The sequence below is a fragment of the Paecilomyces variotii genome (genome assembly GCF_004022145.1).
Source record: "Paecilomyces variotii strain CBS 101075 chromosome Unknown C8Q69scaffold_9, whole genome shotgun sequence".
NCBI classification, from domain to species: Eukaryota; Fungi; Ascomycota; class Eurotiomycetes; order Eurotiales; family Thermoascaceae; genus Paecilomyces; species Paecilomyces variotii.
In genome coordinates, this window is record NW_021167148.1 from 1122603 (window position 1) to 1136129 (window position 13527).

The 13527-nt window shown below is 48.7% G+C and overlaps 6 protein-coding genes across 6 annotated transcripts; 3 read left to right on the forward strand and 3 right to left on the reverse strand.

Annotated features, from left to right (window-relative positions):
• Positions 1-59: 59 nt before the first annotated feature.
• C8Q69DRAFT_474841 (hypothetical protein) lies at positions 60-2506 on the forward strand. The gene is made up of 4 exons (XM_028631153.1): positions 60-372; positions 497-762; positions 826-984; positions 1040-2506. The coding sequence occupies exons 1-4, from the start codon at positions 168-170 to the stop codon at positions 2075-2077; spliced, it is 1668 nt and encodes a 555-aa protein (XP_028483424.1). The 5' UTR covers positions 60-167; the 3' UTR covers positions 2078-2506.
• Positions 2507-2734: 228 nt separating this feature from the next.
• Positions 2735-4350, reverse strand: C8Q69DRAFT_529643 (putative rRNA processing protein). Its single transcript, XM_028633699.1, has 3 exons — positions 4051-4350; positions 3255-3939; positions 2735-3213 (listed from the first exon to the last, which is right to left on the reverse strand). The coding sequence occupies exons 1-3, from the start codon at positions 4201-4203 to the stop codon at positions 2894-2896; spliced, it is 1158 nt and encodes a 385-aa protein (XP_028483425.1). The 5' UTR covers positions 4204-4350; the 3' UTR covers positions 2735-2893.
• A 198-nt stretch (positions 4351-4548) lies between these two features.
• C8Q69DRAFT_335385 (heat shock factor binding protein 1-domain-containing protein) lies at positions 4549-5663 on the forward strand. The gene is made up of 3 exons (XM_028627525.1): positions 4549-4801; positions 4943-5048; positions 5141-5663. The coding sequence occupies exons 1-3, from the start codon at positions 4736-4738 to the stop codon at positions 5215-5217; spliced, it is 249 nt and encodes an 82-aa protein (XP_028483426.1). The 5' UTR covers positions 4549-4735; the 3' UTR covers positions 5218-5663.
• A 23-nt stretch (positions 5664-5686) lies between these two features.
• C8Q69DRAFT_405474 (protein disulfide-isomerase tigA precursor) lies at positions 5687-6869 on the reverse strand (the record flags this gene model as incomplete). Its single annotated transcript, XM_028628077.1, has 2 exons — positions 5687-6267; positions 6347-6869. The coding sequence occupies 2 exons, from the start codon at positions 6867-6869 to the stop codon at positions 5687-5689; spliced, it is 1104 nt and encodes a 367-aa protein (XP_028483427.1).
• Positions 6870-8571: 1702 nt separating this feature from the next.
• On the forward strand, positions 8572-10227 carry C8Q69DRAFT_487825 (hypothetical protein; the record flags this gene model as incomplete). The annotated part of the gene is made up of 2 exons (XM_028632014.1): positions 8572-9840; positions 9889-10227. 2 exons carry the CDS (start codon positions 8572-8574, stop codon positions 10225-10227), a joined length of 1608 nt encoding a protein of 535 aa, XP_028483428.1.
• A 2307-nt stretch (positions 10228-12534) lies between these two features.
• Positions 12535-13374, reverse strand: C8Q69DRAFT_335480 (PIN domain-like protein). The gene is made up of 2 exons (XM_028627526.1): positions 13132-13374; positions 12535-13053 (listed from the first exon to the last, which is right to left on the reverse strand). Exons 1-2 carry the CDS (start codon positions 13136-13138, stop codon positions 12572-12574), a joined length of 489 nt encoding a protein of 162 aa, XP_028483429.1. The 5' UTR covers positions 13139-13374; the 3' UTR covers positions 12535-12571.
• Between the last annotated feature and the right edge of the window lie 153 nt (positions 13375-13527).

A 13527-nucleotide genomic window follows, 5' to 3' on the forward strand; every position in this document is an offset into this window, starting at 1 on the left:
AATACGATACCGAAACCATCGGAGAGCAATCGACATAGTTAGCCAACACGAACGCGCGCTCAGGAATCTCAGCAAGCACTCATTGCCCGTCTCAGTCATCCTACCTCCGGATTCACCTCTCAATCTTCCTTTCTCATCTTCAATGCCAACATGGTGCCTCCGGAGACATGACGTCGCGAGAAGAGAATGTCCTGGCCGCCAGAGACCCGTCCATCGATGACGAGAATGACTGGCAGGAGTTCAGCCTGACCGATGTAAAGGTCCTCATACCCGGCAAATCTCGTTATGCGAACCTACTCACTGCCTCTGCAGATAACCCAGTCCGCGTCACTGGGAGTCTGGATGAGGTCGAAGAGGAACAAGAGTCTCTAGGTATGTAGTTAGTGTTTTACTCGTTCATTGCCCATCCTCATCGCCGTGGAGGCGATGGCTTTTCCCATCACGCTTTCTATTTAAATTAGAGATCGCTAATGCCAGTGATGTGCTCTATGTATAGTTCTTGATGAAGATTACCTTTCTAAACGAATCGTCATCGATAATGTGACGCACTACGCTTACGGCCAACATGATGATGGAGAGGTCGGCATCTGGGTCGCTGGCCAAGCAGGATGGTATTCTATCACCCCCGCGAGGGGCTATCGGCCTGTCTTCAATGAGATGGTAGAGGCTATTGACCTGTTATATTTCCTAGCGGATAGACATCAGAGGAGGCGCGGGAAGCGGAAGAATTGGAATCCTACCGTGGAATACCTCTGTGACGAGGTTGGTGCCTTCCCCATTGCGTCGAATTCTCTGCTGACTTGGATTTTTTATCTGAACTGGTAGTATGTCAATCACACGCATGGAATCTGTGAAGATGGAGACGACTCTGCGGAAGTGTTTTACAAGCATCATAGCTTTCTCATCAGCCAGATGCTCAATCCGAAAGAAGGGGTCAATTGGGCGGAGACGAATATCTTCGAGCATCTTTGTGAGAAATTCCCCGTAAGGTTTAACTTCCACATTTCTACGCTGTTTACGCGGTCTAATTATTGTGTAGGAAGAATACGAACGGATAAAGTCGAAAAGCGAAACCAAGACCAACAACGAGGAAGAAGAGCAAGATGGGCAAGTCGAGACCGCTCCTCATGTTCATGATGCGGAGACTCTTGCGAGAAACCAAGCCGATGCAATATTCAAGATAATCCTGGACTTGAAGGAGGCGGGAGCGCTTGCGAAGCGCCAATTGAACCTCGACCTCGTTGCCAGTACCCTGAAGGATCGTTTCGAGATAGACACTGTCGAATACGCACATGACCTTATCACTGCGCGGGCAACAGCTCTGATTGAGATGATGGACGAGGCAAGGACAACAAGCTTCGACTGGTCTCGCAAGGCTATCTACCGGGAGCTTAAGAGTGCAGTGGAAAACAGTGATGCGCAACATGTAGCCATAACTCCGTTACGGCCAAGAGCACCGATCGAAGATGAATCGTCTGACAGCGAAAGCGAACCTGAAGATAACGCAAGAGGCCGTAGGCGTCGAGTTCGGAAGTCGGTCCTACGACCGAAAATCGCTTCGGTGTCCTCGAAGCAAGTCGGGAAACGCACACGCGCCGCTGCTGCGCAGGAGCTTGAAATGTCCGATGATAGCGACAATCCTGCAGATGATGTCCAGACCCCAAGCAAAGTTCGCGGTCATGAGCTTGTTCGCGACCCGCTATCTACACGAGCTAAAAGAAGGACTCGATCGATCCTTTCAGACACGGACTCTCCATCGGTCGATAGAACTGTGAAACAAGAGAGCACTCAGCCAGATGCTCTTTCGCATGCTGCAGATGAGTCGCAAATCTCCGCTGATCCAGATAACCCAGAGCCAGAGACATGGGTATGCCCTGTCCAGGGTTGTGATAAGGTCATACACAAAGCTGGTACCAAACGGTCGAAACAGATGATCCAAGACCACTCTCTTGGACATGCAGAAGATACCCAATCGAAACTTGAACTGGTGCTTGCCGAACAGCGCCTCAACATCAATCTCTCTGTTGACAATCTGATCAGCCGGATTCGAGGGTTCGGCTCCGTGGAGCCCCTATGAGTCTGAAACTGATAAGAAAATACTCATTATGCATGCGTATGAAAAAGCGCCGGCTACTGGGCACAACTTCAACGAGTTGTAAGACCATTGCATACATACAGCAAGGCGCACACAGTCGGTACTGTTATGTTCCAATGTCCCCGATGAAAATTCATCGAGGGGAGCATGTCGAATTCATACTCATCTATGAAATTACTCATAACGAAATATTAATAAATGGATGGAATATCATGATATGATGTTCGCTTGGTGAATGATACCAAATCTTTGAGTGATGATACGATCTGAACACGACTATCAAATATGCAGGGATATAAATAGAATAAAAGAGTTTACAGTGAGCTAGTTACGATGTAATTATATATGAATCGATGTATATCAACACTACGCTTATCTTGTTTGCCCGCAGAGAGCATTGTAATTATCGATTGATATCAAACTATTGATCAGTTCCTTAAAATGTAATCTCCATGTTCATCAATAGTTCTATTTGGCATGAATAGAAGCAAAGAATGCAAATCATCCGTTTGGCCTATTCCATGTATGTACGTATCTTTTTTTTCTCTCCCAGCCGTACGAAAATAATGGGGTATATGCCGAACTAGGCATAAATGACACAGGACCAGAGGAAGGAAAGAAAGAAAGAAAGAAACCATTCATTCACTGTTGACACCGACCGGTATGTATGTGGAAAGAAAAATGAAACTAGACAGAAGAAATAATGTCCCAGAGAGGACAAGACAGGATGTATACAATATGACCAGACCCAATTTTTTTTAGTTCCCTCAGACAAAATGGAAAGAATCAATCAATCGATCAAGCTCTACCGGCTTTTCTTCTGCTCTTGCCCAATCTCTTACTGCCGCCAGCCTTTTTGCCGCCGGCTTTCATCCTCTTCGCTGAGAAATTGCTCAGGTCACCGCTGGAGATGGCGTCGCCGCTCTTATTGTGTCGCTTCTTGCCGCCAAAGCCGAACTTCTCGTTCTTCTTCTGACGCTTGAGGTTGGGACCGCCGGCAGAGTGCTTCCTGTCCTTGGTGGGTTCTTCAAGAGCGATGTCGAAGAGATCCTCGTCGTTGGCTGGGCCGGTAGTTCCTTCGTTGCCGCGCTCTAAAGTGGGACTGGGGTTGGTAATTGCTAATATAGCATCAGGGGTTGAAAGGAAGGTAGGCACTCACTTCTCTTCAGACTGTTGATCTTCTCCAGAGTCTCTCGCTTCTCCTTCTGTCTCTGTTGCAGCTTGGCGATCTGAACCTGCTTACCGAATTTCTTCAGGTCACGCTGGCGACGGGCATCCGCGGCAGCCTTCTTTGCAGCGGCCTCGTCATACAGCTTCTTCTTGATCTTGCCCATGTGCTCGTCGTTCTTGACCATTTCGGCAAAGTAGTCACCGGGCCGCGTGAAGGGGATGCCCTCTTTCTTCAGCAAGCCGCGCGCCTGGGCAGCGGCGGACTGGCAGACCTTGTAGAAGGCCAGCTCGCGGTTCAGGTCGTCATCGGGGTCGGGCACTTCAATGGGCTCTTTCGAGACGAGGGAGTTGTGTTCGGAGAAAGGAGTCTGCGGGGTGATGAAGGAGATGCGCTTGATGGAGGCGGTAATGGCGGCAGAGTTGTTGATAGTGAGACGCTGATGGGGGATCACATCGGCGCGCTCATCGCCCGAGAGATCTGAAAGAGGGATATCTTCTTCTTCTTCTTCTTCTTCCTCCTCCTCCTCTTCATCCTCTTCTTCATCTTCCTCCTCAGCGCCCGACTTGTCCTCAGATTCCTCATCGGCCCGTTGTTCGTCATTTTCCTCGGATCCATTTGTCTGTGCTTTTTCCTCCTCCTCCTTCTTTCCATTAACTGCCTTTACTTCCGTCTTCTATATCAAAAAGATCAACCGTTAGCTTTTCTGATACAAAATACAATTACCGCAAAGAAAACAGCACGATAACAGAAACCCAATTAAAAGTAAAGTAAAGAGAGCACATACCTTTTCATCCGTCTCCTCTCCATCTTCCTCTTTCTTCGCCTTCTTGGCCTTCCTCTTCTCTGCCGCCTTGACTAGCTTCTTCTGACGCTCTGCTTCGTAGTCTCGGCCCTTGTGCGCATCAAGCGCCAGGAGGAGCTTGCTCTTCTTGACCATTTTGGATAATTGCCCTCTCTCCTCTGAAACCTGAACAGATCAGAAAAAAAATAAAGCAAAGAAAGAAATATCTGCTCTAAAAAAAAGAGCAAAAGACGAAGAGAGAGAGAGAGAGAGAGATGATGCCCGAGTCGCGGAACTTTCTTTCTCAAGCCCAGAACGGGAAACTCTCTGGGAATTTTTTGGATTACAGCTAGTCCATATCAGGATTAGTCTATTTTACCGTCTAATCGATAACGAACTACGACTAAAACGGAATAGTTCGATATCTTCCAGATCGAGGGGGCAGTTTCTTGGCAGAGTAGTGATTAGTAAGCCCCGCGTCGCCGAATCAACAGTTGCGCGCTGCGCTGCGGGATGCGGGTTTGTGATTATGGTCTGCATTAGATATACAGAGGAGTTACTTCGAGTAATTTCTTAGAGGTGTTGCGCGTCGGTTTCATAATTGCCTTTACATTCTTCCTTTTGTCATTTGATTTTTGCCTGTCTCAAAAGAGAGCAACGATTGGAAACCCGCGGAGAACCCTAAACAATGTCCGAACAGACTGTATCAACACCAGCGTCCAAACCACCCGGGAGTCCTGTTCCGCCAACAAGTGTGAGTTATTTTGAACCATCCCTTTCTCTCCCTCTCTCTCGGGCAGTGAGTTGCGTAGCATTCGCGAAGAGGAGAAGAAGAGGAAGAAGAATCACTTAAGAAAGAGAAGTAGCTAATTGTCCACCCTGTTGTTATATATAGGCTACAGATGCCTCCGGTTCTCAGGAGCTCGCTGCCGCCGTCGATGACCTCTTAGATCAGCTACAGCATAAATTCGATAATGTGTCGAGTGAGATCTTTGGAAAACGTGAGTTGGGCTGTGTTGCCTCTCCTTTAGGAGGATTTGATCCAGAAGAAGGACGGAAGACTAATGGTGTCTACGTTTTGTCTCGATTATAGTTGACGATATGGCGCGACGACTTGACGAGCTGGAAGCTTCCTTGACGGTTGCGAGCGATACAACAACAGCGAAGTGAGGGGTAGCGGTGCCATCATGGCGGAATATAATTATGGAAGTCTCGAGAGGCTTTGCGCTCTTTGTGAGGATCTAGTGGCGTTCAATGGTGTTTTTGGTCGATAAGCTGCGTTGGGTTGGATACCACTATTTGATGTTATTGCTGCATTACGTCGTTCGCATTCGCATACTGCCGATTACACTATGCTTATGGCAAGAGTTTCTTATACCTGTCTGGGGAATTTGATTTTTTGCCCTTCGGATTGATCATGAGACAATGGTTGATTCGGAGAAATAATATGCCAGATCAATGCCTCCCTGGGGCCATTGGCCCCCGAGATATGGTTGCCGGTATGCCCTCTATATTTAGCTAATCTCACATGACTTGTCGACTACCGACAAGCTTTCATACATTAAAAGTCTAAGACCAAATCAATCAAGTACCCGCCGGGTATATACTTGATCCAAAAGTAGCATATCATTCTCCAAATCTACAACTCGTCCTTCTCCTGCTTGTCGATGCTGAGGAACTGGCGGAGAATGTTGCTTCTGGCGACAATGTCATCGACCTTTTCGGGAGCAAGGCCACCCTTCTGCAGGATCTTCTTCAGACGGTTGTACTCCTTGGTAGCGTAGACATCGCTCTCGCTGAGCTTCTCAGTAACTCGGATGTAGTACTGAGCGTACTTCTCCTGAACGCTCTTGGAGGCCTTCTTGATCTCATCAACCAGCTTGTTGAAGTTGTGAGCGGGAGCATACTGCGAAACGACGCTGTCGAGAGCGGGGATGGTGCCAGCCTTGTCATCGAGGCCACCACCGACGGTGCGGTGGGTGCCGGTCTTCTCGTTGAGCCATTCAACGAAAGCCTCCTCAGAGCGAGCACCCTCGTAGATGATAGGCTCCTTGGAGCCCTTGGGGAAGAACTTGATTGTGGGATAACCCGTGACACCCTGCTCCTTGGCCGTAGCCTTCGCGTTCTCGGCTTCGGCGTCAACCTTGGCGATCACAACTTCCGGCTCGAGGGCAAAGTCATTGGCGACCTTCTCCCAGATGGGGGCGAGGTTCTTGCAGTCTACGGTAAATGGTTAGTCCTACGTTCAAATCGGAAACGCGTGCCTATCTCGATGATAAGAGAGAGGGTGTTCACTTACGTCCACACCAAGGGGCAGTAAACGCGACGAGGAAGTTCTTGTCTCCTCCAATCTCAGACTTGAACGAAGAGTCCGTCAGCATCTCGACCTTGCTGGGCTCCTTCTTAGGCAGACGGGGCTTGATGCCAGTCTTCTCCGTGATGAAGGCCGACAGGCTCTCCAGGTCACGTCCACCATTGTATTCCTGGGGCTTGTCGCTCTTTCCATCGAAGAACTTGATCGTGGGGAATCCCTGGATGCCATACTTCTTGCCGAGAGACTTGTGCTCATCTGCGTCAACCTTACCAATGACAAGCTTGTCCTCCGCGTACTGGAATGCCTGCGCGAGCTCCTCGTAAACCGGGGCAAGGTTACGGCAGTGACCACACCAAGGGGCAAAGAATTCGACCAGCGCAGGCTTGCCAGACTTCAAGACGACCTTGTCAAAGTTGCTTGGGATCAGGTCGAGAACAGCAGACTCAGCGCTGACCAGGTTCGTGAGCAGAGCCAAGCAGCTCACGAACAAGAAGCTCAGGCGAGCCATATTGTTGTATAGGTGGCTCTAACCGTACACAGTACGTAAAAACCCGAGGGAGGCAGGGAATGGAAAAAGGAAGAAAGTCCCAATGTGCACAGCACCAGAGATGGATTCGTCAGATAATGACGAAAAAGAAAAAACGACGTGGTGGTGTTGAGTGAGCAAGGCGCTCGTTACAGGTCTGCGGGAGATGGAAGGCTGATACTGCGGAGGGCCGAGCAACGCTAAAAAGCGAGAAGCTCCCGCGCGTTTTGCCGCGGAGCTGACCATTTATTTATCAGCAAGGAAGAGGACACTTGTTGCCACCACATGGTGCACGCCACGATCAAGGTATTGGAAGATCCAATCGTGTATTGGTCGGGCTATTCTACATTGCCTTTCTACCATAGTTAGCAATATAGAGATAAGATTTAAAAATTTACTGCTGCGTTTAATACGATATGATATAATATTCATTTCTAGTAAATAAGCTAAATGGTCGGAGCATAAAGGCTGAAGTATTATATCTGTCACAGTGCCAGCATAGAAAGTTCCAATATTAAGCTATCAGCTCGATAATAACTAGCTAGAGAGTAGACTTGTCTACTTCAAGACAGTCCTAGGTCTTCAGATATTCGGTCACGTGAATGGTTGAATGGTATGACCTCGTGGATATCTTCATCGCACAGCTCGATCCTGGTTTAAGGTCTTCGAGCTACGTCTTGTCCATTGAGTTTGCCTGCAATAGCTCGTTTTGCAGCCTGGACCTGATAGATAAAGATCCTGCAGCTAGCCTGAGTATCAACGACCTAATTCTATTCGTTTCTGACTGCCTGTGAACCCACGACTTGGCAATATCACAGGATCAGATAGGCAGATTAGGTTAGATATCACGATACGGAACTATAATGTTAAATGCTCGGCCTAGACAGGCACTACATAGTCCTAGATCTAGTCGTGATATAGCAATGACTACATTGACGATAGCCTAGATCTAGATGATGGGAATAGCTTGTCAGATCCAGGTAACTCTACTGATCCTGCAGAGGATAAAAGAGGATAGTCAAACCCCCTAGAGATTCCAGCAGAGAATAATACTAGCTAGACGGAGCAGCGATTTAGCTAATAGGCAATATCAGAAGTAATAAATAATCTTTGTCTCAGTGATTGGAAATAAAGGCCATTTTCTATTTCCTGTCTGGCGCTGACTGCATTAGGTTTAGTGTTAGCTGTATTAGGGAAAGTACTAGTTGTCTACTTATTTGGGGATCCATGGCAGGGCCCCGGCCATCTACTGCTTTTATACAACGACTACCTACCTAGGTACTGCGTAGCTGATATCATTATTAGGCGCAGTTTCCCTGATTGCACTAAGTCATTTCTTTAACGATATTGATAACAGTCTATAAGTAATAGATACATATAGTTAAGGAAAAATCCTCCCCTTTCAGACTTACTTATGCTAAAAGCGCATATATTATTGCTCAAGAGTCTTTGAAGTCAATCCCTTCATATAGATGTGCCACAAGACAGAACTTACATTGGGGATAATATTCTATGACGTACTAAAAGGGCAAACAGGCAATATAAACATTGAAAAAAATCTTCAAGAGCAGGCCAATATGATAACATCATTCACTCCCTGAGCGTTGTCACCTGCTAGGCAACCACCCTCCCTAAGTACCGTCTTATTTGCTCCTTCATCTCTTTCCCCCTCTTTCCTCTTATCATGTCTACCATGATGCCAGAGTCGATACCAGGCTTTCATGCCATTGGGCGAACTCCCGGGACTACAGAAGACATGAACGGTCTCTCATTCGCAACAGACTGCCCACCCGATATTGGCCCAAGGACCCGCCTGATCGCAGTTTGTGGCATCACCGACGACCACGACCAAGCTAGTCCAACGAAGGACGGCTGGTTCTTCTCGGACTTTTATCTGTTCCATTACCTCTTTTCTGATCCCCATGGGCCAACACCATCTCATGTCTGGATGACTAGTGAAAAGCCCGAAGACCTCGTGCAGAAGTACACAGAATACATACATGAAGATGCAAAAGAAGAGCGAAGAGTCGTACTGGACCAGAATATGATTCCAGGGATCGAACAAAGTGGCAGCTTATGCGTTGTCTCGAGGAAGGATCTTCTAGAACGTTTCTTGTCCAGTCTACGCGAACAATCGCTCTTGGCTAAGAATGAAAATCAGCACTTGGTCGTCTTGGTTTTTGGTCATGGGGATCTGGAAACATTTGGCTTGGCTCTCGGCGGAGTCAAACCAAACCTCAAAATTGAAGACGTCCAGCACGCTCTGCAGCCTGGCACACCTGTCACACTGTTCATGACATCGTGTTTCTCTGGGGGCTGGATTGTAAAGCCGAACGCAATGACATCCAAACCTATCACTCGCGCAGAGAGCCAATCTTGGCCAGTCAGTCCCAGTATCAGTCGAGCGTGCGGAAGTATGATCACGAGTGCAATTCTACAAACCAGTATCGCGATCGAGAACTCACAGGAGACAGCTGAAATTCGCCACGACCCCACGTACTTCTCATTTGCGCAAGCTGTATACGATTCGTATAAGAGACTTGATCATTTCGCTGACGAAAAGGCAATCCATTTCTCTGCTCAAGACGATCAGTGGGGACTTCACTTCAAATGTCGTAGTGGTATACCGCTATCACAATTGAAGTCACGCTGGGAGTCACTGCGCTCCGTGCCAGTAGGGGATTATAGATCTGGAGGTTCAGACGGGCTTGGTACGGGCACTAGACTTCTCGAAACAGTCAGAAAACGTAGCAAAGTGAAATATGCCGCCCGATTCTATTTTGACAAGGCGAACCCTGGTCTACACAACTATGCGTCAAATATTACACTCCATGGCCAGCTGATGCGCTTGCTTGATGGCAAGGAGAAACTCGACGACGAGGAGCTGGATGAGATTTATGAAGCACTGAGGTACCGACTCGATGCTCTCGCCCAAGCTGAGGAACTTGCTACGGTTATGGGTGTCGCTAATGAAGCCTTTGACGCGTATTCATTTAATTAGGAGCATTGGAAAATCTCGGAAGAGGAAGACAAGCTTGATGCACTCGCCTGGCGGTTGCTGATTGAGAAAAGGATAGTAGACAAACCGGTGAGGGGTCTTTTTTGGCCCAAGCCTGTCCGTTTCCTCTCTGCTTGTTTAGTCACGTCTGGGCTAGACTACAATGAAATCCAGCAAAGAGTCGCAATTGCAGAGGGTTATAAACGCAGACAAGCAGAAGCTATTTCGGAGTTACATGGCAGCCAAATCACGAGGGATGAGGAAGTGATCCGTTGCCGCGATATTTTAGTGGACAAAATGAAGAGTCTTGGGTATCAGGCCCGGGCAGTTTTTTCCGGCTAATGGTCGGTATTCGATAGTAATCTTTGCTTACTTATGGATCTTCCTGTTACGAAGAAGGGAACACACTTGGGGAGGGCCTGAATGCTGAAAGTATCTAGTCATACATACAGGGCATGACCGAAGAAGCAAACCAGCAGCACTATGCCTAGTGTTGGCCTTCTTTTTTTTATCTTTCTCCCAGGAGCTCATAGCTAAAAGTTCGTGTGTGTGTCGCCAATGGTACTTCGTAGAAGTCTGACGCATATCTTTGCCAAGTACATGAAAAGCCGACAATCAATCAGACTCTCTCGGCCAACCACTTGTTGGCGTCTTCCCAGAATTTCTTCTCCTTAAACTCCTTGCCTGCGTTCTGAGTGCCCTTGTAAACCTAGATTAGAATGGTCAATTAGCATGTATTCAAATCCGGAGAGTAGCAAACAAAAAGGCCACTCCACTTACCGCACTGAAAAGCTTGAACGCGGCGTCAAGGTTGCCCGTGAAACTGTCGCTGTGCTGGAACCATTCCTTGCCCTTGGCCTTAACTTCTGCTCGGGCCTCTGGCGAAGTCGGCTCTGGATGGTGGGGAAGGTCATCAAGATAGGTCCGAACGGCAATACCAAGACCACAGTCGTTGTCGTCAATGAAGGGCAATCTGAGTAGCAGGTCAGTTCCCACTCATCACTCTAAACCAAGGATACATACTTCACGCTCATTTCCGTCCAATCCTTGCGGTCTCTATCAGCATCTCCACTAAGGAGCAATCCGGCCAGAACAACCTCGATCAGATCTCTCAGAGTCTCGCGGACCGCAGAGATCAGCGAGCGATAGTACAGGAGTTGCCGGCTCAGAGGGCCGGAATATCCAATGCTCTTGTGACGGAGCTTTCCAATGCAAGCAACACGAGAAACCAATGTGTTGAATTGCTTGTCCTCGTCTGTAACATAGTCAGCATCGTCTCACACCTCCAACGAATTGTGGAGTCAATATGCTTACCTGAGCCTCTCATAGGACCGCCCGACACATGAGAGAACCAATCTTTGGAGCTCAGTATTCCCATGCGGAGCAACTCGATGGCTATGAAGGTGGACTCTTCGAGATTATCCTCCGGGTCCAGAACCGAGAGAGCTTGCTCAAGGCATGTTCCCCAAGCCGTGAGCTGATGTTTCTCGTCAATATAGCCTCGGAGTTGCAAGAACCGCCAAAAGACATTGGCTAATATATCACCCTGCGATGAAAGGGGCTTATGGATATCAGTAAGGTGTTTCGTATAGGGCTTGAGGAATTTGCTTACAGGAGTATCTTTGCCAGCGAAGGACTTGGAGACGAAAGATTGGTCTTTCAGTGACTGCACAGCAAACTTGAATGATCCCTGAGGAGCCTGCCATATGTTAGAGTTATTCATAGGATATAGGAGACAAGAGTAACGAACCTGGAGTTTCTTAACGCTCTCCGGGAACTGCTCGCTGTTGATCCTCCATGACTGTATGGTTTCCTTAATGGAGGGAAGGGTTTTCAGGTTGACTGAACGATCAGACTTCTCATCAAACCAGGTGCGCACGTTGATCACCTTCGTCTGATAGAAGCGGTGAAGAGAGTTTGAAAGGAGACAGATAGCTTGCGTTCGGATAGGAGTGAGAAGATCTCCCACAAGGTGGCGGTAGATTTCGGAGTCCTCGGCTCCAAGAGGCAGGGAGACCAAAACCTCTCCGGAAGTCAGATAGTTCGGGACGTGGGATCCAAGGATGCCCTTGGATAGATAGAAGTAGAGCTCCTCTGGCAGTCGTTGACCGATCAATTCGTGCATGTCTGAAGGAGCATAGTCCGGGTCCATAGGGCCAACTTTGCCATCAATGTCGGTGAATACATGGTGTCTCACAGTCATGGAAGCCCGCTTGAAGCGGTCCAGGTATTGGAGATCCTGCACCCGACGGTCTTCCTCGAACTGAGAGCAGAGCGCAACCGCATTTCTACCAGCAGCAGTGAACATGGCAAGTGCATCGCGAATGTTCATTGTCTTTCCTGGGTATGTGGGATTGTCGAAGAGGGGAAATGTCCGCAGGTACTGAGAACCCAAGAGCAGAGCAAAATCGACAAACTGGTCATTCGTCAATCGGCCCAGCTCGTCCTGGCAAGCCTGCTTTGTGATCCAGTAAAACTGCGACGGTTCCATGTCGATTCGTGTGATGAGCTTATCAACATCGTAGAGGAGGACCTCAGAAGAACCGAAGATAGCATCGATCAGCTGGTGAGGGCCCTTGGCTAGGTATGACAGCTTTCCATCTCCATAGTTAGTATAAGAGTATCGGTGGCCACCCATCTCTCCGCACTCACCTGAGCTGCCGCACTGTAGGGAGCGACTAAGAAATCAACCCCGTTCTGGTGAAGGATCCTCTGCAGGAATCTGTACAGTGCTTCCGGCTTCAAGGTGCCTTGTCCCAACGTCAGCTCCCCGCCAATAACTCCGAGCAGGGAACATACCGGCACTGCTGAAAGCATCTACCACCTGGTCCGCCTGTTGTTGGTCGTAAAGCTCCCAAGCTTGATCGAACGCGCGAGCCGACTCAGCCTGGACCTGAGGACGCTGGTCCCGCTTTCCCCAATCGAGGCCATTGAAGACGAAGACCAACGCGATCCCTAAGTTCTTGAATATCTGTAACTCTCTCTCGATATTTCCTTTCAGGGCAAATGGGAAGCCACCAAGTGCGATCAAGAGAGGTTCGCGGGTAGTGTGGTGGTGCAGGTGCAGGTGGATGTAATGCGACGCATCAATACCGATGACAGCACCCTTGAGTGCAGAGAGGGGAAGCGACTGCGTACGGCCAGCAGCCCATTCATCCAACGCGCGGACTACATTTCAAGCACACAGCGTCAGTAGAGGTCCAGCCAAAAGCTTCGAGCGCTCCGCGACAACACCGGGCCACTTACTGGGCATCTTCAAAGCTAGAGCTCGTCTCAAGGACACGGGAAAGAGGTTCGGTTGGCGGTGCCAGGCATGGAGGGACTGGATAGAAACGGCCAGGCCAGAATTGAGGGAGGTACCTGGAGAGATGGCCTATTTCACCCAAATGGGTGATGTTTGTGAGCACGAGTTTGTTAAATAATGTGATATACCGGAGCGGACAGAACAACGTCCCAGGCCTAAGGCGGAAGGCGGAGAGTTCTGGGCCTGAGGAGAGAAGGCGCCCACTCACCGGCTCTCTAGCATCGCTGAATCCCCCCACCACCAACGGGCTAGAGGTATTCTTGTCCACCATAACTGTTCATGCAGAATTGGGTAGACAGGCTTAGACAGTCTAGAGATGTTGTTGTGACAGGTGCAAT

Coding starts and splice junctions, on each gene's coding strand:
- C8Q69DRAFT_529643 (XM_028633699.1), bottom strand. CDS start 4,203: ATGGTCAAGAAGAGCAAGCTCCTCCTGGCGCTTGATGCGCACAAGGGC. Junction 3,940..4,050: donor GAGAGGAGACGGATGAAAAG/GTATGTGCTCTC, acceptor TTTTTGATATAG/AAGACGGAAGTAAAGGCAGT. Junction 3,214..3,254: donor GATCAACAGTCTGAAGAGAA/GTGAGTGCCTAC, acceptor ATGCTATATTAG/CAATTACCAACCCCAGTCCC.
- C8Q69DRAFT_335385 (XM_028627525.1), top strand. CDS start 4,736: ATGTCCGAACAGACTGTATCAACACCAGCGTCCAAACCACCCGGGAGT. Junction 4,802..4,942: donor GTCCTGTTCCGCCAACAAGT/GTGAGTTATTTT, acceptor TGTTATATATAG/GCTACAGATGCCTCCGGTTC. Junction 5,049..5,140: donor GAGTGAGATCTTTGGAAAAC/GTGAGTTGGGCT, acceptor TCTCGATTATAG/TTGACGATATGGCGCGACGA.
- C8Q69DRAFT_474841 (XM_028631153.1), top strand. CDS start 168: ATGACGTCGCGAGAAGAGAATGTCCTGGCCGCCAGAGACCCGTCCATC. Junction 373..496: donor AGAGGAACAAGAGTCTCTAG/GTATGTAGTTAG, acceptor CTCTATGTATAG/TTCTTGATGAAGATTACCTT. Junction 763..825: donor TGGAATACCTCTGTGACGAG/GTTGGTGCCTTC, acceptor CTGAACTGGTAG/TATGTCAATCACACGCATGG.